At 35.1% G+C, this 22,860-nt stretch overlaps 1 protein-coding gene across 5 annotated transcripts in view; it reads right to left on the bottom strand.

Moving 5' to 3' along the window:
* Positions 1–22,860, bottom strand: part of Klhl13 (kelch like family member 13) — a 108,043-nt gene that overhangs the window by 29,200 nt on the left and 55,983 nt on the right. For all 5 annotated transcript variants that reach the window (XM_051140933.1, XM_051140929.1, XM_051140930.1 and 2 more), the window contains one exon: positions 13,927–14,068. In XM_051140933.1, coding sequence (XP_050996890.1) covers positions 13,927–14,068 — 142 coding nt within the window. The remainder of the gene's footprint in view (positions 1–13,926; positions 14,069–22,860) is intronic.

Genomic DNA, 22,860 nt, shown 5'->3' with positions numbered 1-22,860 from the left:
GGGGTGTTAAATGGGGGAGACTTGGAGAAGAAGATGGTGGCTTGTGATCAGGATGCAAAGTGAATAAATAAATAAATGGAGAAAAGAAATTAAATAAATACTTACAAAAGATTTTTAATTTGTTAAAAAAGGAAAAGAACAAGACAATTAAGGGTATAGAATAAAATATAAGGAAATATAAGGAAATATGCCTTCTTATACCCCTCCTTTTCGAACCAACCTCCAGTAGAACACGGCAAGGCAAAGGCAAGGACTTGGGCTATCTTGCTTCCTGTAAGTAACTATCTAGCATTGCAAGGCAGTGCCTAAAACTCCAAGGAAGAAGAATGCATGATAGCCCATGTGATAAGTGCTCACTCTTTTATTTCTCTATATCTGTATCAAGACATGTGTGTAGTTGTGATACATATGTAGCACGGTAGAGGATGAAGCCTCATCTTTTAGATCAAGGAGCGAATCACGATAAGTAGAAAGTATTTGGAAGATGGTCAATATGAAGCAGCACAGCCAAGAGACACCACAAAGTGTCATACTGTGACATTTTTCAACTATTAAAAAGGGAACAGATTATTAACATACATGACAAAGTGAATGGGTCTAAAAGACTAGCCTGTGTAAAATAAGCTAATGTCAATATATTATCAGTTATATTAAGGGACCACAATGAGGTAATGAATAAGTTAGAGTCATGATATCATTCTGTATCATAATTGTGATAATTAAATGAAATGGCATATTGGTGATGCATATACAAGTACATGCAAGTAAAAATCACTTTCACTGTATGTTCCAATTTATGCAACAAAAAGTAAGAGGATATATACTGAGTTGACAGTAACTAGCACCCAGCTGGCATGAATATAGTATCAGACAAAACAGACTTCAGAGCAAGACTATGAGCAAGGATAATGTGAGTCATTTTCTGGCATAGGCATCAATTAAACAAGAGAATGTAAAATTATTAAATGTTTCTATGTCTAAGAGTAGAGTTTCAAAATACATGAAGCCCAAACTGGACGAACCAAAGAGAGAAGTAAAGTCATACTTGTAGCTACAGATTTTATTTTTATTTTTTTATTTTTTTATTTTTTTTAATGTTTACCAATGCTTTTTACTTTATTTTTTTTAATTAATTTATTCTTGTTACATCTCAATGTTTATCCCATCCCTTGTATCCTCCCATTCCTCCCCCCCCAGCCCCCATTTTCCCATTATTCCCCTCCCCTATGACTGTTCCTGAGGGGGATTACGTCCCCCTGTATATTCTCATAGGGTATCAAGGGGGACGTAGCTACAGATTTTAAGACTGATCCTCAGTGGCCTTTAAATGTGATAGAAATCAGTAAGGGTATAGACAACTCAACCATACCAGTCAAATCTATCTAACAAGATTGACAGAATACAATACCAAGTAACCTTAAATTTATATTATTCCCATGATATTTAATGGCTCAAATGCTATTGTGAGTTCTAAAACTTGTCTTAACACATTTTTAAATGATCCAGGTGTTGCAACAAATATCTTCTGACAAGTTTGAGTAAATGAGAAATTCCTCAAGTATTTGCAACCACAACAATGACTGGCCTAGCATTGGTACAACAGTGGCACTTCTTTCTTGGGGTCAATAACTGTCTAATTGGACATAAGGCCCACTCAATAGGAGGGGTTTCATGACTGGAAATGGAAACTACCCATGGCTGGAGAGGTCACATGCCCTAGAAAAGAATCCACGGCTGTCATCTCCTAGGCCACTATAGTTTCTAACTACATTCAATTAAGTGCAGCTCTTACTCCTCATCAGAGAAACCACCTTTCCTCCTGCCTCCAGAAGATAGAGACTATTGCAGAGATCCAGAAGTGGTCAAAAGGCACAGAACAACTGACCATAGGATGTCCTGCCCCAAATGAAACACTTACGATGCAATTCCTACACCCAAGGAATGTAAAAAATTTAACAGAGCAGTAGGGGCCAAAAGACTATAAAAGCCAGAGACGTGCTGCTATCTAATATCTTCTGAACAAGACAGGGAAGCCACATCCAAGAAATGTGAAGGAATATAGCCCTCCAAACAAGACTTGTATAAGGACAACACCAGATGACATGCGATTACAGATGGAGGAAATTTCATAAGGATCTACCCCCTAGAAGAAGTGCAATCTGGCTGCTAAGAGAGAAAGAGACTCAGCCTTCTTCAAGTAAGAGCTCCCTTATAGGTTGTTCAATCACAAATGGTCAGTCCTAAATGGATATACACATGAGTAACATTAAAGGGATGTAGTAGACAGTGTGTGTGTGTGTGTTTATCAATGGAAGGAAAAAAAAAGGAGGCCATGCATTCGAAAGGTGAACACATGAGCATTTGGAGGAGAGGGAGAGGTGGAAATGACATGAATACGGTACTTATGTATGACACTCTTAATTTTTTCAATTGAAAAGAAATTTTAAAAATTGGAAAATACATAGGACACTTCCAAATAAGTCACGAAAAATTTCAAAGGGAAAGCAGAAAGTGTGTTTAACTGAATGAAAATATAACATCTCAGAATGTGTGGGGAAAAGCTAAAGCTGCATTTAGGAGGGATTTATATCTGTAAATGTCTAGGAAAAAGTCTCCTATGAAAGTTCTCCATTTTTTCCACTATGAAACTTGAAATAGAAAGCCAAAAGCCATTTGAGGAAATCCTTAAACACACACACACACACACACACACACACACACACACACACAGAGAGAGAGAGAGAGAGAGAGAGAGAGAGAGAGAGAGAGAGAGAGAGAGAGAGAGAGAGAGAGAAAACTTGAGACATAATGGCTAGGAGAGATACAAATAACTAATACCAGAATTGATAGAATTGATAATCACCTCTAGCTATTTAAATAACTGTGCCAATCAATTTGATAATTCAATTGAAATGGATAAATTGATTAAAAGACACGAATAATGAAAGTTTATTCTAGAAGAAACAGATAATCAAAATAGCTATGTAGCTGTAAAATTGGATTTTTACTTAAAACCCTCCCTTTAAAAATACTTGAAGCTGAGATGGGTTTCACTGGTGCAATCTAGGAGAAGGGAATATGTCTCAACTCATTTCATGTGACTAGAGATCTCTAAGTTGGGTGCACTGTTGGGCACTGATTCCAGGATTTGGTACATGCTACCCATACCATTATCTTTGGTTTGTTCTTTGAACTCATAATTGCCCTGCCTCTAGTTCCTGAATGATAGTATCACAGGTGGGTAGCACTTTATCTAGCTCCACCTTAACACTCAAATCAGGTGGGTAGCACTTTATCTAGCTCCACCCATTACCGTAACACTCAAATCAGACAAATATAGCTGAAGAAATACAGCACTAGAATCCACCAAAAGATGCTCATCATGGTGATACATGACTGCAATCTTAATACTTGTGCCCAGGAAATGAGCCAGAGAATTGTGAGTTTAAGGTCAGCTTGAGCTACATAAAGGGACACTGACTTATAAAGAAAGAATAAAAACACACCTATCATGAGTATAAATATACAATAAGTCTTAACATGTCAAATTTAACAACATAAAAAATGGGTAGCATATTATGGCCAAAGAGGAGTTTAATCTCTCCAAGGCAAAGTACCCTTAGCAATGAGAAGCCATTGAGAATAATTTATAGAATTCGTAGAATTGGAAAGGAAGATCATCTTAACAGTTACAAGAAAACATGGGAAAAGTCCAATATCCAGTTAGGATTAAGGAATAAAACAAACACACCGAAAACAAAATGAGAACTGTCAAAACCATACTATGTAATATCATATAACAACTAAAATGCCCTATAATCAAGAATAAAACAATGTGTGTTCTCTCTCTCTCTCTCTCTCTCTCTCTCTCTATATATATATATATATATGTGTGTGTGTGTGTGTGTGTGTGTGTGTGTGTGTGTGTGTGTGTGTGTTAATAACTTTTATTCAGCAATTTTCTCCAGGTTCCTCCAGTGCAATAAAGTATGGGAAGGAATAAACAACTGGAAGCCCCTACATGGTGGCTCACAACCTTCTGGAACTCCAGTTCCACAAGCTCTGACACCTTTTTCTGGCCTCCTCAGGCATACATACAGTGTACATACACTCCTGTATGCAGGAAAAAACATTTATATAATAAAGTAAATCTAAAAATTAAAGAAAATACTCAATAAGTTTTGGATAATAACACAATAAAGTAGCTTAAAAGGGGCATGTCTCAGACACTCTTCCAAACAAGGACGTGTAGCAATCAGAAGTATAATAGTTTCATTGTATCCTAACCTGGGTGATCTAAGAAGTACTTCCCCCAGCTATAAAATAAGCTTTTTTTCCCCCTATTCTAGCTGCCATGAAGGAACATAAAGGACAAGTATGACTTTGATAGAACCTTAGCAACCTAAATTACTGTAGCTGTTTTATAACATGTCACTTTCAATTAATACATGTTATATTAGCATATTTTGAAGCAAGGTTTCTTTGTGTAGCCTTGGTTGTCCTAGAGCTCACTTTGTAGAACAGGATTGTCTCAAACTCACAGAGGTCTGTCTACCTTTGCCTCCTAAGTGCTAGCATTAAAGGCATGTGCTACCCATACCAGGATCAACAGTACCTTTGAAAACTGTTTCCTTTATTATCATAATGTTTTGAAACAAGATAAAAAAAGGTCATCAACATGCAATGATCAACAACCCAAATATCTACTTTAAATTAAACATTCCATGAAGCTAAACCAGTGGAAAGCAAGACACAGTAATTCACCCAAGCTTTTAAAACATTCTATTAACTAGGTAATAACTGAAGGTTATAAAATTATATCTTATAGTGAATTTAAATATGAAAATTAAGCAGAGAAAATAAATTAATAGCTAAAATAGAGAAAAACATGGAAACATAAGTGTTTTAGGCACTAGCCATTAGGAAAGGTAAGTGTCAATTACAAGTCTTAATGGTTAGAACAGAAGGGTATTTTTCAGTTTTTATGTGTTTAAACAAGCATAGCCAATATCCAGTAAATGGTTTCTATTCTATAATAGAAGTATTCAGCAACTAGCATGTATAGCTACCAGCTGGAGCATGGCACTTTCATTATGGCTCCCTGTCCTAACATGGGGCTTACAAATGCCAATTCATATTTTTTTTGGCAGAGAGAACAGACAAGGAAGGAAATAATGTGTGTAATAATATTTTTTCTATCAAGACTGAAATATATTATATTGTGCCATAAATTGTTAGCTTCTATTGATATGTTTTTACAATTATGGATCATAAACAGTTAATTACTATAGAGATTAAATCTTAAAGGGTAAAACAGTTCAGAATAAAGTTATGGTATAAAATGCATGTATAAATGCAGAGTCAGAAAACCTGGGTCAAGTCCTAGTATGTGTATTCTAAATGGGTATATGAATCTTGGTAGGCCTCCTAAATTCTGTGATATCTAGTGCCCCTATATATAAAGTGGTTATGACAATTTTTGCTATTTTTGTCTTGTGACATATTTTCAAGTATCGAGGAAAGATTATACCTAAATGCATCATAAACTGCCATCTAAATTTATTCATCCCATAAATAACATCCATAAGAACAGCAAAAGAGGCTGAGTGGTCCCTCTACAGCAAGCATGAGGCTAAGCTCTTTACTTACATTACCTCTTTTAATGATGTTAACAATATGAAGAGATCAAAGGTGGATATTTATGGAGAATACTCACACACTCCAGCACTAGATCATATGGCATATAGAGAAAGGACATGTTAGATCCCAGGTCTGGAAAATATTTCTGAGAGCTGACAATCAGCAAGGCCTGAATTATGTGGATATAGTGTAGAAGCTAGTAACTGCTTTAGTCACAAAATGGCTTACATGGGAGAAATAGATCAATAGTTATTAAGGTGCAGTTAGATAGGAATAAAGAGTTCCGAAGTGCTGTTGCCTAACAGGGTACCTACTGAAAACAAGCATGCATCACAAAGTGTGAAAAGCTAGAAGAAAGGATTTTTTAAACTTTTTACCATAAAGAAATGGTAAATATTTGAAGAGACATTTAATGTTTTCTTTGTTTTTGGTTTTTGGAGTCAGTTTCTTTTTTTAATTAGTTAATATTTATTTTTATTTTTACCTATATTTGTATTATTGTACATATATAAAATAAACTACCTACAGCAAGAAGAACCACAAAACAATCAGGAATTAAATAAATGTTACATTCATAGTGTTTTGGCTATTTGTATTTGGCAGCCTTGAAGAAAATATCTTTCCTATCTTGGTGCATCTAAAATTCTGAATGTAAATCAGTATCTATCATATCTCATCTCTATCAACTTAAAACATCTATCTAGATCTAAAAATGCCTTAACATCTAAACAACTAAGCTTAATTGTGAAGGGTTTCTTAGTATAACCCTGGCTGTCCCAGACTCGCTGTGTAGACCAGGCTGGCCTCAAGTTCACAGATCCGTCTGCCTCTGCCTCCCTGAGTGCTGGGATAACATGTTACTTTCATTTAAACATTATACAACCTATCATGTACCAAAACATACCACTCATTTATGTGTCTGATAATATATTTAAAATTACCAAAAAATGAAAAAAAAGAAGCATGTTACAAAAAAATCCATTTAAGATGACTCATTATGAATAAATAGGAGACAGATAAAAAAAAGAAAAGAATATTCCAGAGAAAGAAAAGAGGAATACGACCAATGATATATGAACAAACAGTGTAAGTTTTGAGGACAGTGAAAATTTCAGTCATGTAAGCATTTTCTTTGACCCTGTCTTTTATTAACTCTGCTAAGCTAATGTTCACGAAAGGGGTATGTGGTAGAGTGGATAAAGGATTAGAAATTGATGCAGTACCTACAACAGAACAACGAAGGAACATAAAACTGAATGTATTGTGAGTAACGCTTGACAGCCATTTATCAGAGAAGGATTTGTATCTATATTGTATAAGAGGACAACTATTATCGAATACTAGGAAGATAAATGGGGACAAAAAAAGAACTGGGCCAAAATTCGAAGGAGACATTTCCCCAAAGATGGCATAGAAATAACTATAAGCACAAATGAAAAAGTTTTCGACATAATTAGTAATTGGGGAAATGCAAATCAAAATCATGACTAGTACTTCACACCTACTCAGATGACCATAATAAAACCACACTGAAGAATTGTTAAGTAATGTGTACTACATGTTTCTTTACTGTACTGCATGTCAATGAGTATGTACTACATACATTCTTTACTGTTAAAAAATCGGACTTGACAATAACAGTGTAAATGTAGAATACTGCAGCCACATCAGCAAACATATAGCAGTTCTTCAAAAGATTAAGCATACAATTACCACAGGACCAAGCAACTCCATTCCTAGACTCATACCAAAAAGAAAATATTCATAAATAGGTAATCATAACAGTATTGTTCATAAGCTGAAAACTGGAAATCACTGAGTGCCCATCAATGAACAAATGGATGCAGAAAATGTAGTACATCCATGCAATGGGATATTGTGTGGTGATAGAATGTTGTATACTATAACATGGATTAGCCTTGAAATCCTTATAGTAAGTAAAAAAAAAATTGAGTCACAAAGGCTATGTGTTCGATAACTTCATGTATATGAAATGTTCAGAATAGACAGAGCTATGAAGCTAAGGAGATTCGTGGCTACCTAGGGACAAGGAAGGGGTTGGCAGCAGATGAGGAGTACCTACTAACAGATACAGGTTTTCTTATTTTGAGATGATAATATTGTAGAATAGACTATTGTGACAGTTGCAAAATCCTATAAACAGTCTAAACCCCACTGACTTATATACTTTAACTAGGTGAATTATATGCTATATGAATTTCATCTCCTATTTAAGTGTTAAATGCACCTGAAGGCATATGATATCAAGAATCATTATCATAGACTGCATAGTTAAAAAAAAAAAAGACATTGTCAGCCCGGGATAAGAAGGAGAAGTCAAAGATCCAAAGGCTTGGTAAGAAGTAAGCACAGATGCAGTAGTAGTCAAGAAATAGGGGCAATAAAATTCTCCTTGGACTTTTAACAACCACTCCTTAAGCTAACTCTGGCTAATCTTCTTACTTTAGTACATGTAATTTGTACTGCTAACTCCATCATGGATTCTCCTGGAGTGTGTTCAAGGTTCTAGGAATCCAAGTTGATTCCATATCAGATGTTTCTAGGCCCTTTGACGGCCCAATGTAGCAGGCTACTTAATAAAGATGACTAATCTTCTGGAGTTACTCAGGCCAACCAGACGGATACCTCATTTGGTGGACCCATCACTTTTGATCATCTACATTTTTCCATGACATTTTCTCTGTTTAGCTCTGGTGGAAGGAAAGCAATATTTATCCTTGACCTTACTTTCCCATAAATTGTGACACTAAATCTTCATTTCTTTCACCTAGATTACAAATATGGAAACTGGTCCAGAGAGGATAAGTGACATTCTCAAAGTCACATAACTAGCCAGGAGTACTATAATTAGAACTCCAGTTTGGGCTAAACTAGATGAACCAAGTCGTTCTACAGTTAGGAAGTGGGTAATCATTCAGGACAAGACTTGCTAAAAACAGTTGCTCCCCATGGTCTTCACCACATCACAGTACTTTTGATGACAATTCAAGCTGGAGTTTGTGCTGTTGCTAATTTTAACATGATGATAACATTTATATATTAAGCACTTCTCTGGCTTATTCCCTTGACAACCACGCATCCAAAATTAGATAGAAAAGGTTCATTCTTGGTTAGTGCTTGGTCTTAAAAACCTGTTTATGGGAACATACTTTCTAAAAATAATATTGTATTAATGCTTTGAGAATTTCATACAATGCATTTTGATCACACTCATCCCTTCTCCAAACTCTTCCCAGCTCTATCCCCACCTCTCTACCCACCCAACTTGGCCACCAGCTCCTCCCCCTTCCTCCTCCCTCTTCCTTATTTCTTCCTCCTCCTCCTTCTTCCTCCTTTTTCTTTTCCTCCTTCTTTCTTCTTCTTCCTCTTCCTCCTCCTTTCTTATTCCTCCTCCCCTCCTTTTTTTCTTCTTCCTCTTCCTCCTCCTTCCTCTCTCTTCTTCTTCTTCTTCTTCTTCTTCTTCTTCTTCTTCTTCTTCTTCTTCTTCTCTCCTGTTCCTCCTCCTCTAACCCATCAACTTCAATTTGCATAGCCCAGGTGTGAGTCCTTAACCAGGTTTCACGCTCTTAAGGAAAACAAACTCTTTCTCTTCCATCAGCTATCAAATGCCAATAGCTCCTCAGGTAGGGGTGGTACTTTGTGCTGATCTCCCTCTCCACCATACTTGGATTTTGTCTGTCTTGAGTTTGCACTGATCTTGGATATGCTGTCACAATTACTGTAAGTTCATATGTGCAGTTGTTCTATTGTGTCCGGAAAACACTACATCTTCATAGTCACCCACCACTTCTGCCTTTGACTCTTACACTTGTAATGTTCACCTCTTCCTTGATGATGCTTGAAACTTTTGGGGAAGGGTGGGACATAGACTTCTCATTAGGTATGAATATTCTTCATTCTCTTTTTATCTGTACACTGACTAATTGTTGGTCTCTGTGCTAATCACTAACTACTGTAAGAAGTAGCTTTTCTGGTGAGGATTGAGAGATGCACTAATCTATGGGTAAAACAATAGGTCATAAGGATTTGTTTTAATACTCTTGTCACTTTAGCAGAATGATGGTAGCATATTCTCCTCTAAGGACCAAGACCAGTATAGGCACAGGTTATTGGCCCCAATAACAGTGCCAGAGACGGGTTCCATCAGCTCACAGGGTTGACATCTGGGTAACATTGAGGATTATGATTCTCCTTCAGTAGCTTGCATAGCACCTTCCAGCACTATGAAAATAGGCCAGCAGGGGGGAAGCTTCCAGGTCTGTACTTGTTTAAATGTTCCATGTTTTATACTCAAGTATGTGGTTTCTTTACCAATAAGGTCTTGCCATCAAGTGCTGGAGGGTAACCTAGAGCAAATGAAATATCCTGTAATGTTTGAGAGGTTTTTGAGACAACACTGGCCCCCAAATTCAAAGATGTAACCAGGTCCTGGTCCCGGTATTTTTGTTTGCTAGTATGTTGAGCATGTTGTATCTAGTTGGGGTATTGTCCCCCAGTTATAGGACAAAACCACTTAAATGCTTTTTGTATATGTATTATGTATATATTTTAGGGTGCTTCTACAGTAGTAGCTTTCCATATGGCCTTTTTTCAAAGCCTTTAGTATTAGTTTGTCCTTCCTAGATTCCATCCCCCACCCCAGTTAATTCTTCTTGTTCCATTATTCTTCTTTGTCCCTTTATATCACTAAATTCTATCTGCCTTCACTAGAAAGATCTCTCCTTCCCTATGCTCCCTACTAGCTATCTAACTTGTATGAGTATTGCAAATTAAACACACACATATCTAAAGACTCACAGCTAACATCTGCATATGACAGAAAATGTGATGTTTGCCTACTGGGTCTCGGTTATATCACTCAGGATAACTGTTTCCAGCTCCTTTCATTTATTTGTGAGTTTTACAATTTTATTATTCTTAACAGTTAAGTAATATTCAATTGTGCAGATGCACATTTTTGTTGTACATTCCATTTCTTGGCTAGTATGAAGACGGATGAGCAAGCATTTCTATGGTAAGATGGAGAATCCTTTGAGTGTCCATGAGTGGTATAGGTGGATTGTGTGGTAGACTGACTTTCAGCTTTTTGAAGAAACTCTATACTGATTTTCATACTGGCGGTATCAGTCAGTAATCCCACTAGCAATGGGTAAGTGTTTCCTCCACCCTCATCCTTACAAGCTTCTGCTGTCATTTGTTTTATTGATCTTGGCCATTATGACTGGGTTAAAATGAAATCTCAAAGTAGTTTTAATTTGTACTTCCCTTATGGCTAAGGATATTGAACTATTGTTAAATGTTCCTCAGATATTTGTATTTATCTATATTTATTCTTTTTAGGAGGCTGAGATAGGATTGCCTCAGTTCAAGGCCAGCTTAGACTACATAGTGAGGTTCAGGCCAGCTTGGGCTACAGAACAAGATCTCGTCTCAAAACAAGCTAAAATGGTAAAATAGATCTGTGTACTGAATCAAAAGAATATATGACTAAATGACAAAAAGTTAACAGGGAAACATTTAAGCTATTTTTAATGTCCCCTCACTGTAACAATAACTTATATCCCATCTCTCTATCATTTTATCTATTCATCCATGGAGAAAAACATCCACTTTTGCTGGTGGAAAAAGATTCTTGCCTGTACACAGTAGTGCTACTGTACAATTGACCCTCAGTGTGTTCTGTGGGTTCATTATCTGACAGTTGAACAACCTTGGATGAACTGTATAGGTAAGGGCACTTTGAGATGGTTGCATATATACTGAATATGGTATGTCAGTACTTCCATTCTTCTCATTTGTCCTTAAATAATTCAGCACAGCACCTATCTACCTAAAGTTTATACTATAGCAAGTCAATAATCTCGAGATGATTTTAAGTTACAGAGGATATACTGAGGTCATAGAGAAACACTATGCTATTTTATGTAATGATCTTTAAAAGACTTTGGTCCCTGTGATGAGTTCTGGAACCAATTTCCTGTGAATACTGGGTGAAAATGTATATCCTCTGGGTAAAAGCATCACTTGGGCACTTGCTAGAAAAATGAATTGCTATGTCATACCCCAGAGTTTTAACAAGTCTTTCTGATTATCCTAAAATGTGCTAAAACTTGAAAACCACAGCTTTGAACTACAGTAGTGATCACTATTCTGTTTAACACTTTAAAATTAGAAGGTTCACAATGATTGGCCTGAAAACACAAGTTTGAGTATATATCCATCATTCGTATGGTACATATGTTTCTGTTTTTCTCATTATTTTCAAATTGTTTTTTAGTACAAGGACATTAAAGTAGCACCTTACTGCTTTTTATGTTCTTGATGTCTTCTGAATCCCTTATTATCACCTTACATGGGCCAGAAAAGCCAACATTTATACTATGTGTACAGTATCAAGATACCCAAAGATTGAATCATTTTCCTCCCTGACCCTCATATTTCTGTCAAGGACTCCCAAATAACAACAAACTTTAGAACCCATCTTCTAGCATTTAAAAATTGAAAATTAAAGGCAATAGAGAAATGTCCTGCTTAAGAGTCGTATTTTAGAGATAAAGAAAATGAGGCCAGAGACATTAAACTAAATAGAGATCACATAATAACTATAAGCATCATCTTTCTTTTTTCTTTTTCTTTGCTTTTTCTTAAGATAGGGTTTCTCTGTGTAATAGCCCTGGATGTCTTGTACTTACTTTGTAGACCAGGCTGGCCTTGAACTCAGAGATCTGTCTGCCTCTGCCTCCCGAGGGCTGGGATTAAAGGCATGCGCCACCACACCTAGCTCTCATCTTTCATTATGTACTACTTCAGGGTACTTGCTCTTGATAAAATATATTCATAAAACTCATCTAGTAAGATTTTATTTTAAGATACATTAGAACATTATATATATAATCTTATATATCATTTATTATAAATATTAACCTAAAATTAAATATAATTTTAAAAGTATATATATATATATATATATATATATATATATATATAATGTCTTACTTAGCAGAAAAGATTGACAGAATTTAACTGCATCTAGAAGGTACTTATGCCCACCAAGGATTCTACTATTCTCTAACTCATCAATGACCACTTGGAATGTCACTGTCTATGCAGAGTAGTTCTAAATCCCTGTGCCTTGTGTTCCTTCTACTTTCTGCCCCTTCCCTTCATGTTAGTTATTAATTCGTACATTTATCAGTGGGATTGCATGCAGTAGCCTCCATCCCTACTCCCAAACCTACTATAGCCCATGAGAACTGAGACATCAAATAAATGTGATATTCAGGACTATGACAAAGATGACTGTATGACAGATTAGAAACTAAAATATTTAGAACCAGAAGCCTGTGATTTTTACTTTGGCTGTTACACAATAGAGATTAGAGAGTCAATGTTGATAAACAGGATATTCTTTAGGGAGGAAGGAGAAGTGGGAAGGAATTATGTAAAAAAGTGATTAAAAATAAATTTAAAAAATAAAATGGCCTACTAGCAAGATACACTAATAAAATGGAGAAATTAACTGTGGCAATTATTTTAAATTTAAGAATGCATGCTATTCAGGCAGCAAACCGTCTCTGTCGTTTTTTCATTTTGGAAGTTGCTAACCTGTATTCCCTGTATACTCAGGTAATTAATTTTATTCCTTCTCAAGTCTCTGATGGGGTTACAGACCAGATAGGTTAGTTTTACAATTAAGCTTAGTTGTTTAGGGGTTAAGATTTTTTTAGGTTTAGATAGATGTTTTAAGTTGATAATGAGGAGATATGATAGATATTGATTTACATTCAAAATTTTAGACGAACCAAGATAGGAAAGATGTTTTCTTCAAGGTTGGCAAATACAAACAGCCAAAACATTAAGAATGTAACATTTATATAACTCCTGTTTTTTCATAGTTATTATTGCTGTAGGTAATTTATTGCACATATGTGTAATAATATAAATGTATGTGTAAAGAAATAAAAATACAGAAAAAAGAAATAAAGGTTGAGAATGACACAAGAAAAAAGAATGCATGCACTTTAATCAAGCTGTCTACAATGGTGGGGTATTATTTGTTTTTCTAAGTAATAGAGCCCATTTCTGAGAAATTTCATGCTAACAACAATAGATGAGCTGAAAACAGAGATTTTCTATGCACCTTCTGTTCCCATCTCCACACATTAATAGCCTCCCCAGTTACTGACAGCCTGCACCACAAAATAACAACCAAAACTGGGAGCTCTTGTAACTGTACAGATCTTGCCAAGGAGCAGGTGAGAGTACCTGTAACACCACACAGCTGTGGGAATTGCTGGTAAAGATGCGTGTGCTTCCTGCCTTGGAAGACTGCAAATGGGAAGCGAGGCCCATTTCACTGCTTCCAAGGGACAGTTTCATGTGCTGGTCGTCCTCTTCCACAAGAGATCTGAAAAATTTGAAATCAGAAGGAAAGGAAAATTAAAATGTGCGTGATTCACAATAATGAAATTATTTAGAAAAATACTCAGCTACTGTTGGTAGTCATTTAACTATGGAATGTGCTGAGGTCTGTTTTACTGTATGCTAGCCCCATACCCCATATACAATCCTATAGTATAGAAGAAATATACATATTTAAATCCTTTTCAAGAACAGAAAGGCAGAGAAGAACAAAGGAATAGTCTTAAACATCAGTCTCAAGAAACTTTTAGGGTGACAGTATTTGCTTTCTGTGTTTTACTGTTCAGATAGAAATGCCATCAAATTGTGTCCTTCATTATTAGGTTTAATTTTTAGTACCTGACTTTAGAAAGAGAAAACTAACAAGGGATGTATTTAATCACTGCTCTGTATCAAGTACTTGACAAGAATTTTACACATGTGAGCTCCTTTATGTTAACAAAACCCAATTCAAAAGGTATTATTATTATTAGCTCCCTGTTCTTTTTGTTTTACATTTTATTTATTGTGTATAAATATCTTCCTGCATGTATTGTCTGTGCAACACAAATGTGCATGATGCCTACAGAGGCCACTAGAGGGAACCAGATCCCCCTGGAAACGATGCTAAAGATGGTTGTGAGCCACCATGTGGGTGCTGGGAACCAAATTCAGGTCCTCTGCATAAGGACCAAGTGCTCTTAACCAGTGAGCTATCTCTCTAGCTCCTGTTTCCTTTTTTCTTAAGGAAAGCAAAGAAGTGTTAAAAATAACTTATCCAGGTTATTCGAGTAATTGAGTCAAGATTTTTTGTTTTTTGTTTTTATTAATATTTTTTATTTTAACATATACATGTATATTATTATACACATGTAAAATTAAACTACCTACAGCAAGAAGAACCACAAAACAATCAGGAATTATAGTAATGTTACATTGAGTCAAGAGTTTAATTTAAATTTGGTGTTATTCCAATTCCTATCCCCTCACACTAACAAATGTTTAAAAATACCTGCAATATACTAATGCACTACTTCATGTTGCTGTTATTAGTGCTAGCTCTAGTCAACTCTAACCTAACAAAAATTTACACATGAACTAAAAAAATTTAGCTCTCTTTCCTCAACTTGGGAAATAACTTTATTTTACTAACATGTCCATTTTTTCAAAGAAATGGATGACATAAGTAAGAGACATCCATATATTGTGTTTTATATATATATATATATATATATATATATATATATATTATATACATATGTATATAAATTTTCCAAAGGACCATAAGAAAGGATTTCAGAATGTACCAGAGACTATAATGAAACCTTAGATAATTAAAGGTTTTTCCTTAGGTTATATTAAAAATTGACCACCCTAAAATGATGTCATTACTTCTTCCGAGAGGCCTTTTGTACACTTAACTCTGCATTGCCAAATGGCTTCTGGATCATGTGCCTAAGAACAAGGAATTCTTGGCTCTCATTGGTTTGTTTGTGCATTCATGATAGATACTGCTAGGTGGCTATTAGGAAAAGAAAGAACACCGGCTTGAATTTTCATAGTTATCTATAACTTCCTGAATTTTAGATTATTTCATTTCTTAATTTGATCATAAAATATAAAGATTAAACCATTTTCCTGTAATATCTATAACCTGAGCTGCTCAGTTTTAATTAGAATGAGTTTTACAACTATAGCTACTTTATACACAAAGATGTTGCATTTTGAATACTGACACCAATCAAGTGCGTTCAAATTCTGCAATAATTAGCAGAAATTCTTGTCTTAAAGGTCACATCAATTTTTCTTAATGATATTAGAGCCACAATATAATGAAAAGGAATTAATAATATATAACCATGTTTTATTCATCTCTCATAGATATTTAATAGAGAATAATTCAAATAAGATTTTGACAAGCAGAAAAGAAAATGAACATACCCTCCCATTAAAATATAAGAAACAGCTTTAAAAGGAATGATAGACTATATATATAATTTACATAGCATATAAAATACTCATATACAAGTTTGTAGACAGGCTCTGGAGTTTATAGAATCAATTGAAAAAGTCAGAAGTAGATAAATTGTGAGGTACATCTCTACCTAGAAAATATCTATCCATCTCAAAGTATTTGGATAGTGAATTCGAGCAGACTATGTGATTAATTTCTATACTCCTTATACAAAGCCTGGGACAAGAGGCTTAATTTCTACCCTGTGACTATGGAAACCCATTTCTGTGAATCATTCCAAAGACAGTTCTTTATCATCCAGTTCTTAAATGACCATCAATTATCATTTTTACAGCATGGACAGGAGTAAAGTTGCATCTGCTCCATCGTTATAACATACCCTACAAGTTGCTTCTTTGAATAAACTACAGATAACAACTTGTTTACTTGTTATTTGTCAATTGCTCTCAAAATTGAGAAGGCCTATATGGAAATGCAACCCGTTATTGGCAATAGGAGATAACTGGCCTTCTAATTAATTACTTCAAAAGCTGAAGAAGTCCTCATACTTGATTTCTGGAATACTGAGAATACTGACTCTTTAACATTCAAAAACATTCTCTATTAATTCTGCACCAGTAACAGTACCTGTCATGTCAACGTTCTTAGGAGACTCATTTTCCTGTTCTATCTTTTTATTTCATTAAGTTTATTGACTACAAGGAAGGAACATTGTTCTTCAACCCTGCAAGGAAGTAATAGCTTTCTCCTTCTGTAAAGCCTAGGTCACAATTATATCACATATGTTAAAGGACTGTTTATCAGACAAATTCCAGACAAAAAAAATATTTTCTTAAAAAAATCCCACTCATTTTTCAAGGCATATAGTTAAAACAATATGCATGCCAGTGGTTCTCAAAGAAGAAATCTTGCTTCCAACCCTTGCCCCTTGCGATGCACACGTCTCTTGACAATGGCTGTGGACATTTTTCATTGTGGGAACTGAGGGAGGGTGGGTAATTACTGTCATCTCTTGGGATGCTGCTAGACATACTATAGTACACAAGACAGTTTTATATGTCAAAGATATTCTTGAGCAAAAATGTCAATGGTGCCAAGGTTGAGAAACCCTGGTATTGTGGGATTGACTTTCACATGAAGTGTTGATAGAGTAATTTCATGTTTTAAATATTTCCCAATCCTTGGCATGACTCCACAAATGTTAGAAGTACAAAAACACAGTGGGGATTACTAATTACCACTAAATCTTCTAAAGCCATCTAACAGAATACTACAGCTCTCCTCATTCCTAACATTTTGAAAACTCAAGTGTTTACAATGGATCAGTAGATAAGAGCTCTGGGGTTTATAAGATAAATATATAGAAATGTTTTTTTATATTTCATATAGGAATAACAAATTTTTAATTCTGCTTAAAACAACTGTTAACTGGATTTACTTTCACAGAATACGTTATGATCTTGCAAATCCTGTCATGTCATAAATATTAAGAGGTAACTTAGAGGAGACAATGCCTTCATCAGTTTTTCCAAAACTTTAATCTTTCTGCTACATTACAGTCTACATATGGTTACCACCCTAATCCTGCACACTGAACACATTTTATTTTCAAAATGACAACCAACTACTGAACACAAAACCAATGTTTCACAAAATTGGCATGAACCAGCCAAATGTGTTTGCTCAAAGAAAATAATCACTGTTTTTGTTTTTGTTCTTTTGAAAAGCAATAGTTTAGAGATAGAGGCATCTTTACTCATTTTACTAAAACCACTGCAAACGTGAAATAACTGAACATACAGCAAAGTGTTTACTTACACTGCTGTTTGAAGAGAAATAAAAAAGTTTAAGTAATTGTTATTTTGTTAACAAGGCAACACCAACATTGTAGTCTTGTCTCAAAATTTCCATATTTTCTAAGAACCTCAAGGAATACAAATGTAAATAAATGCAAATGCACAATTCATATAGACAGATGGAAAAATAGTTAACAAATAAAAATGATGAATTTCTTCAGTATTCCAGAGCGTGCAAATCAACACAGCACATCTATCCTTAGAACCTATAAATTATCAAAGAGTAAAACACAAGACATAACTCTCAAAATCACAAGTGCAGACATGCACGAAGTCCCTGCGGTCTACGAGGAGCTGTTCATCCAAATGGATATTTGACAAAAGACTTCTAAAAATTACTATACCAGTCTTTTTTCTTTCTTTTATGATAATGAAGGATTGCGTACTGCATCTCTGTCCTAGGAGACCACCACCAAAGGAGTGCTCTGAATGTTGTTAAAATGTTTCCTATACAGAACAGTGATAAGTAAGTTCAATTGTTTAAGGTTGTAAGAAGAACAGAATATTTTCATAAATTGCTTGGTTGGTATGCTCCATGGGAGGATACCTCTAATTTGCATTGAGTCCAAACACACAAACTCTTGCGGAACAGTCTTCAATCTCTATATCCAAAAGTCTAAGTTTATAAAACCAGTACTATTGGTTTGGAAATTGAGGAGGTATTATCTTGGTAAGTTGTAAAGTGCACGTTTCATTTTCTTAGTTTCTGTAGCCATAAATAGAAATCCATCTTAAATGCAAAGGCCAGGGAAGGTGACATTTCACTCTTGAAGAAAAGGAAACAGTTTAGTGCTTTTTGAAATTATTATCATGAGAATACATTGAAATCACATGACTTTTCTTGGTAGGAAAGTTATGTATGACAATGTATACACTGGCAGATTAACTTTTAGTTTACATCAACTAAAGAACAACACACTGACACTAAAAGGAAATAGTGTGCCTTATACATTCCTGCATTGCCTGAAATTTATCATCTAAAACATGAATTAGAAAAAAGTAAAGTGTATGAACAACAGCTTTATTGTTTCTCTCTATTCAGTCACTGGTTACTTTCATGGTGTGACTTTTGGCTTGCCGTCATTTCCTTATACATATTTAACATGTACTGTAATAACAGTTTCACTACAACAAAAACATGGCTCTTGTAGTGTCTAAAGTATAACACAAATATTTTAAGTTCCCAGCTCAATATTATCATAACCAAAAGTTAGCGCCAGTGGGTGAACATATAATAACAGCAACACTAACAAGACAACAAACGAGGCAGCCATAAATGCTTTAACAGTGCCATGAAGCAGGCTAGTTAATCAAGTCAATGACTCAGCCTTTCCACAACCCAGCCCCCAGGAAAAGAAAAGACAGTTTTCAAACTCACAGTTTTAAAAGAAAATCAAGAAAGGGGTTTTCTTCAAAGAAGTACTCTCCCTCCATTTGTCTGTCTGCTCTGAAGTAGAGTAGTGTCTGCTAGCAGCAGCATTTGCTAAATGAAACATTTCTTGTGATAAAGTTGCATGGCAGGTGGAGGAGAAATTTTGCCACCTGTTCTCATACTCATTTGAATTTGAGTGCTAAATCTGTCAAGGTATTTCCTTCCACCCTTGAGAAATGAATAAAAAACTTAAGATAATAGAAGCCATTTCCCATTAGTTTTCAGATAGATTCAAAGTATGAATTGAATGTTAAATATATTAATATATTTTTATTCTTCTTCACCCATCCCAAACAAAAACTAAATAATAAGCCAAAGAAGTTTGTATATTTATACTCATTCATTTTTTAATCTCTCCATTATGAAAAAATTAGGGAAGTACAAAATAAAATTTAGGAACAAAATTTCCAACTTCTGAAGTTAACATCTATAAAAGAAATAAGTCTATGCAATATAAAAATCTATTTAAAAACAGTTGTTTAAAAACACAAAAAGAATCTGTAATATTTCAAGTACTTGCTTGACTAAAGTCAAGCAAATAAAGTGTCATTTATAGTATCATTCCATGAAGAAATTACAAATACCATGGTAGCCTGTACTAATAAGACATAAATTAATTTCTGGCTAAAAAATGTACAGACAACATATCACCTTAGTAAGATTAGGCTTGAAAGGAATCAGAAGGAACAAAACTTTAGGGAGTTATTTGTATTTTTATGATAAATATGTTAAGTCTATTATTATTGATCAGAAATAGTTTTACTACAAGAACTGTTTAACATAAACATTTTTATTTTTATCAATTGCTGCTATGTTTTCAATATTCTATTTCTTATGTGCTAATACAAGTGTCTAAGAAATAATCTAGATGATAAGACTATTTGTCAAAATGGCATTTCAAAGTAAAGGAATCATTTGCACATTTCTCACATGCATATAGCCACCACATTGAAACTGGAATTACATTAGTAAGTAGCTGATGTCCATAATAACACAGGAATAAGATCATTTACTCAGCACCTGCTGTGTACTAGGCACTGCGCCAGGCACATTCTCATATGGTACTTAATCCTCATGACAATCCCACTTTCAAGACTGGGAACTGAAGCTCAGGGAGTTTAATGCCTCACATACATATCATAACTATGAGTCCAAACCCATGTCTAAACCTAGAGCCAACATTGTTTCCATGACATGAGGGCTAAAAGTTAAAAATAGCAGAGACTGGAGACTGTTTAATGCTTCACATTTAAAAGCTTATTTTATAAATACAAGAAAGGTAGCATAAAAACACATTCTGTTGGCAGCAATTTTATGATTTAACTGCGTCCAAAATCCCCTGCTTTGAGTATGGGAAAAGATGATGATGAGAGAACAGTTAACAGATACAAGGTCCAGATGGTTCAATGCAATGACTGCTAATGATATACAGTATAGAATAACTATAGTTGTTAAAAATTAACTGAAGATTTGAAAATAGCGAGTAGTGAAGATTTTAAGGATTTTATTTCTTTGTTTGTTTGTTTTTTCGAGACAGGGTTTCTCTGTGTAGCCTTGGCTGTCCTGGACTCACTTTGTAGACCAGACTGGCCTCAAACTCACAGAGATCCCCCTGCCTCTGCCTCCTGAGTGCTGGGATTAAAGGTATGCGCCACCAGACCTGGCTGATTTTTAATATTTTCAAAATAAATAACAAATGTCCAGGGTTAGATAGATATAACAATTTCATTGTCTGATTATATACATGATATTGTATAGAGAGATATCACAGTGGATCCTATGATTGTTCATAATTACTAATATGCCACTTATAAAATTGAAAATAAGTGAAGCAAAAAAAAAAAAAAAAAAAAAAAAAAAGATAGAAATGAACCAAACTTGTAACTTTACCTACTTGGGATGCTGAGAAAAGAATACCTCTTAAGCCTAGGAGTTTGAGAGTAGCCTGGGCAACACATCAAGACCTTGTCTCCATCCCACAAAAAAAGGTAATAAATAGGGCTAAAAAGATAGCTTTGTAGTTAAGAGCATTTGCTGCTCTTCCATACAGTCTGGGTTTAATTCTCAGCACCCACATGGGGTAGTTCAAAACTGCCTGTAACTCCAGCTCCAGGAAACCTAATACCCTTTCTTGCCTCCAAAAGAACTTACACAAACATGGGGTGCCCACTTTCATGAGTATGTACACACACACACACACACACACACACACACACACACACACTAATACATAATTAAGAAAATAAAATCGATCTTTTAAAAATAAGCAAAACAAACATTTTAAAAATAAACATACCCAATTTTTATTACTCCACTTTCATAAAATATCAATGGTAAAATTATGTGCTAATATGGGAAGAAAGAACAGTACTTCCTTGATCATAATTCAGATTTAGGAAGAAATTTACATTACTGGTAGCAGCATTTAAAAGAACAGATTTTGAATTCCAATGCTGACTATCATAATCACAAAAATAGCACTATGACACAGATGAGGGAATTGGGCTAGACAAATGGAATGACAAATGATACTCCATTAGATAACTGTAACAGGATGAAAGTTAATTATCCAAACCAAAAAGCATTTGCACTGAATATTTCAATCCTGTCCTTGAACAACTCTAAAATTAATGATTTTGCTCTCAACCTACCATATTTTAAGACTGTTCTGCTCTCATCATTTAATATACTGGTACTAATTAAATTATACCAAATGTCATATACCTTGGCCAAAATTTGTTATATTTAAGAAGGCTGGTTTATATATTATTTTTATTCTTCACATTTTGGTGATAAACTAATGGGTATATAGGCAGATAGTGGGTGAATAGGTGGAAGAATAGGTGGGTGGATGAATGGGCAGGTGAGTAGATGAATGAGCAGGTGGGTGGATGAATGGCAGGTGGGTGGATGAATGGGCAGGTGAGTGGATGAATGGCAGGTGGGTGGATGAATGGGCAGGTGAGTGGATGAATGGCAGGTGGGTGGATGAATGGGCAGGTGAGTGGATGAATGGCAGGTGGGTGGATGAACTGTAGACGATGGACAACAGGTAGAATCCACTATAAATTCTGAAGTAGAAATAAAATAAGTGAAGAAATGATTAGTGATTGTTCATTCCCTTCCTGGCATACAGAAAAGATCTTATCCAGAGAGTCAATTAATTGCCTTTAGACAGCCACAAAATATGAATGATTGCACATGGAAGTTGTAGTAGCTTAAACAAGAATGCTCACCATAGAGGCTTGTATTTGAATGCTTAGGAAGTAACATTAGGAGGTGTGGCAATGGTGGAGCAGATGTGGCCTTGTTGGAGAAAATGTGTCACTGGGTGTGGGTTTGGAGGTTTCAAATGCCCAAGCCAGTCCTTAGTATTTCTTTCTTCTGGCTGTCTGTGGATCTGGATGAAGGACTCTCAGCTACCTCTCTAGCCCATGTCTATCTGTGTGTCATTATGTTTCCTGTCATAGCAACAGGCTAAACGTCTGAAACTGTAACTGTAAGCCAGCCCCACTTGAAATTTTTCCTTTATAAGA

The sequence above is a fragment of the Acomys russatus genome, chromosome X (assembly GCF_903995435.1).
Source record: "Acomys russatus chromosome X, mAcoRus1.1, whole genome shotgun sequence".
Classification (NCBI taxonomy): Eukaryota; Metazoa; Chordata; class Mammalia; order Rodentia; family Muridae; genus Acomys; species Acomys russatus.
Note: the sequence above shows the minus strand (reverse complement) of the source record. Positions and strands in the feature narration are given on the sequence as shown.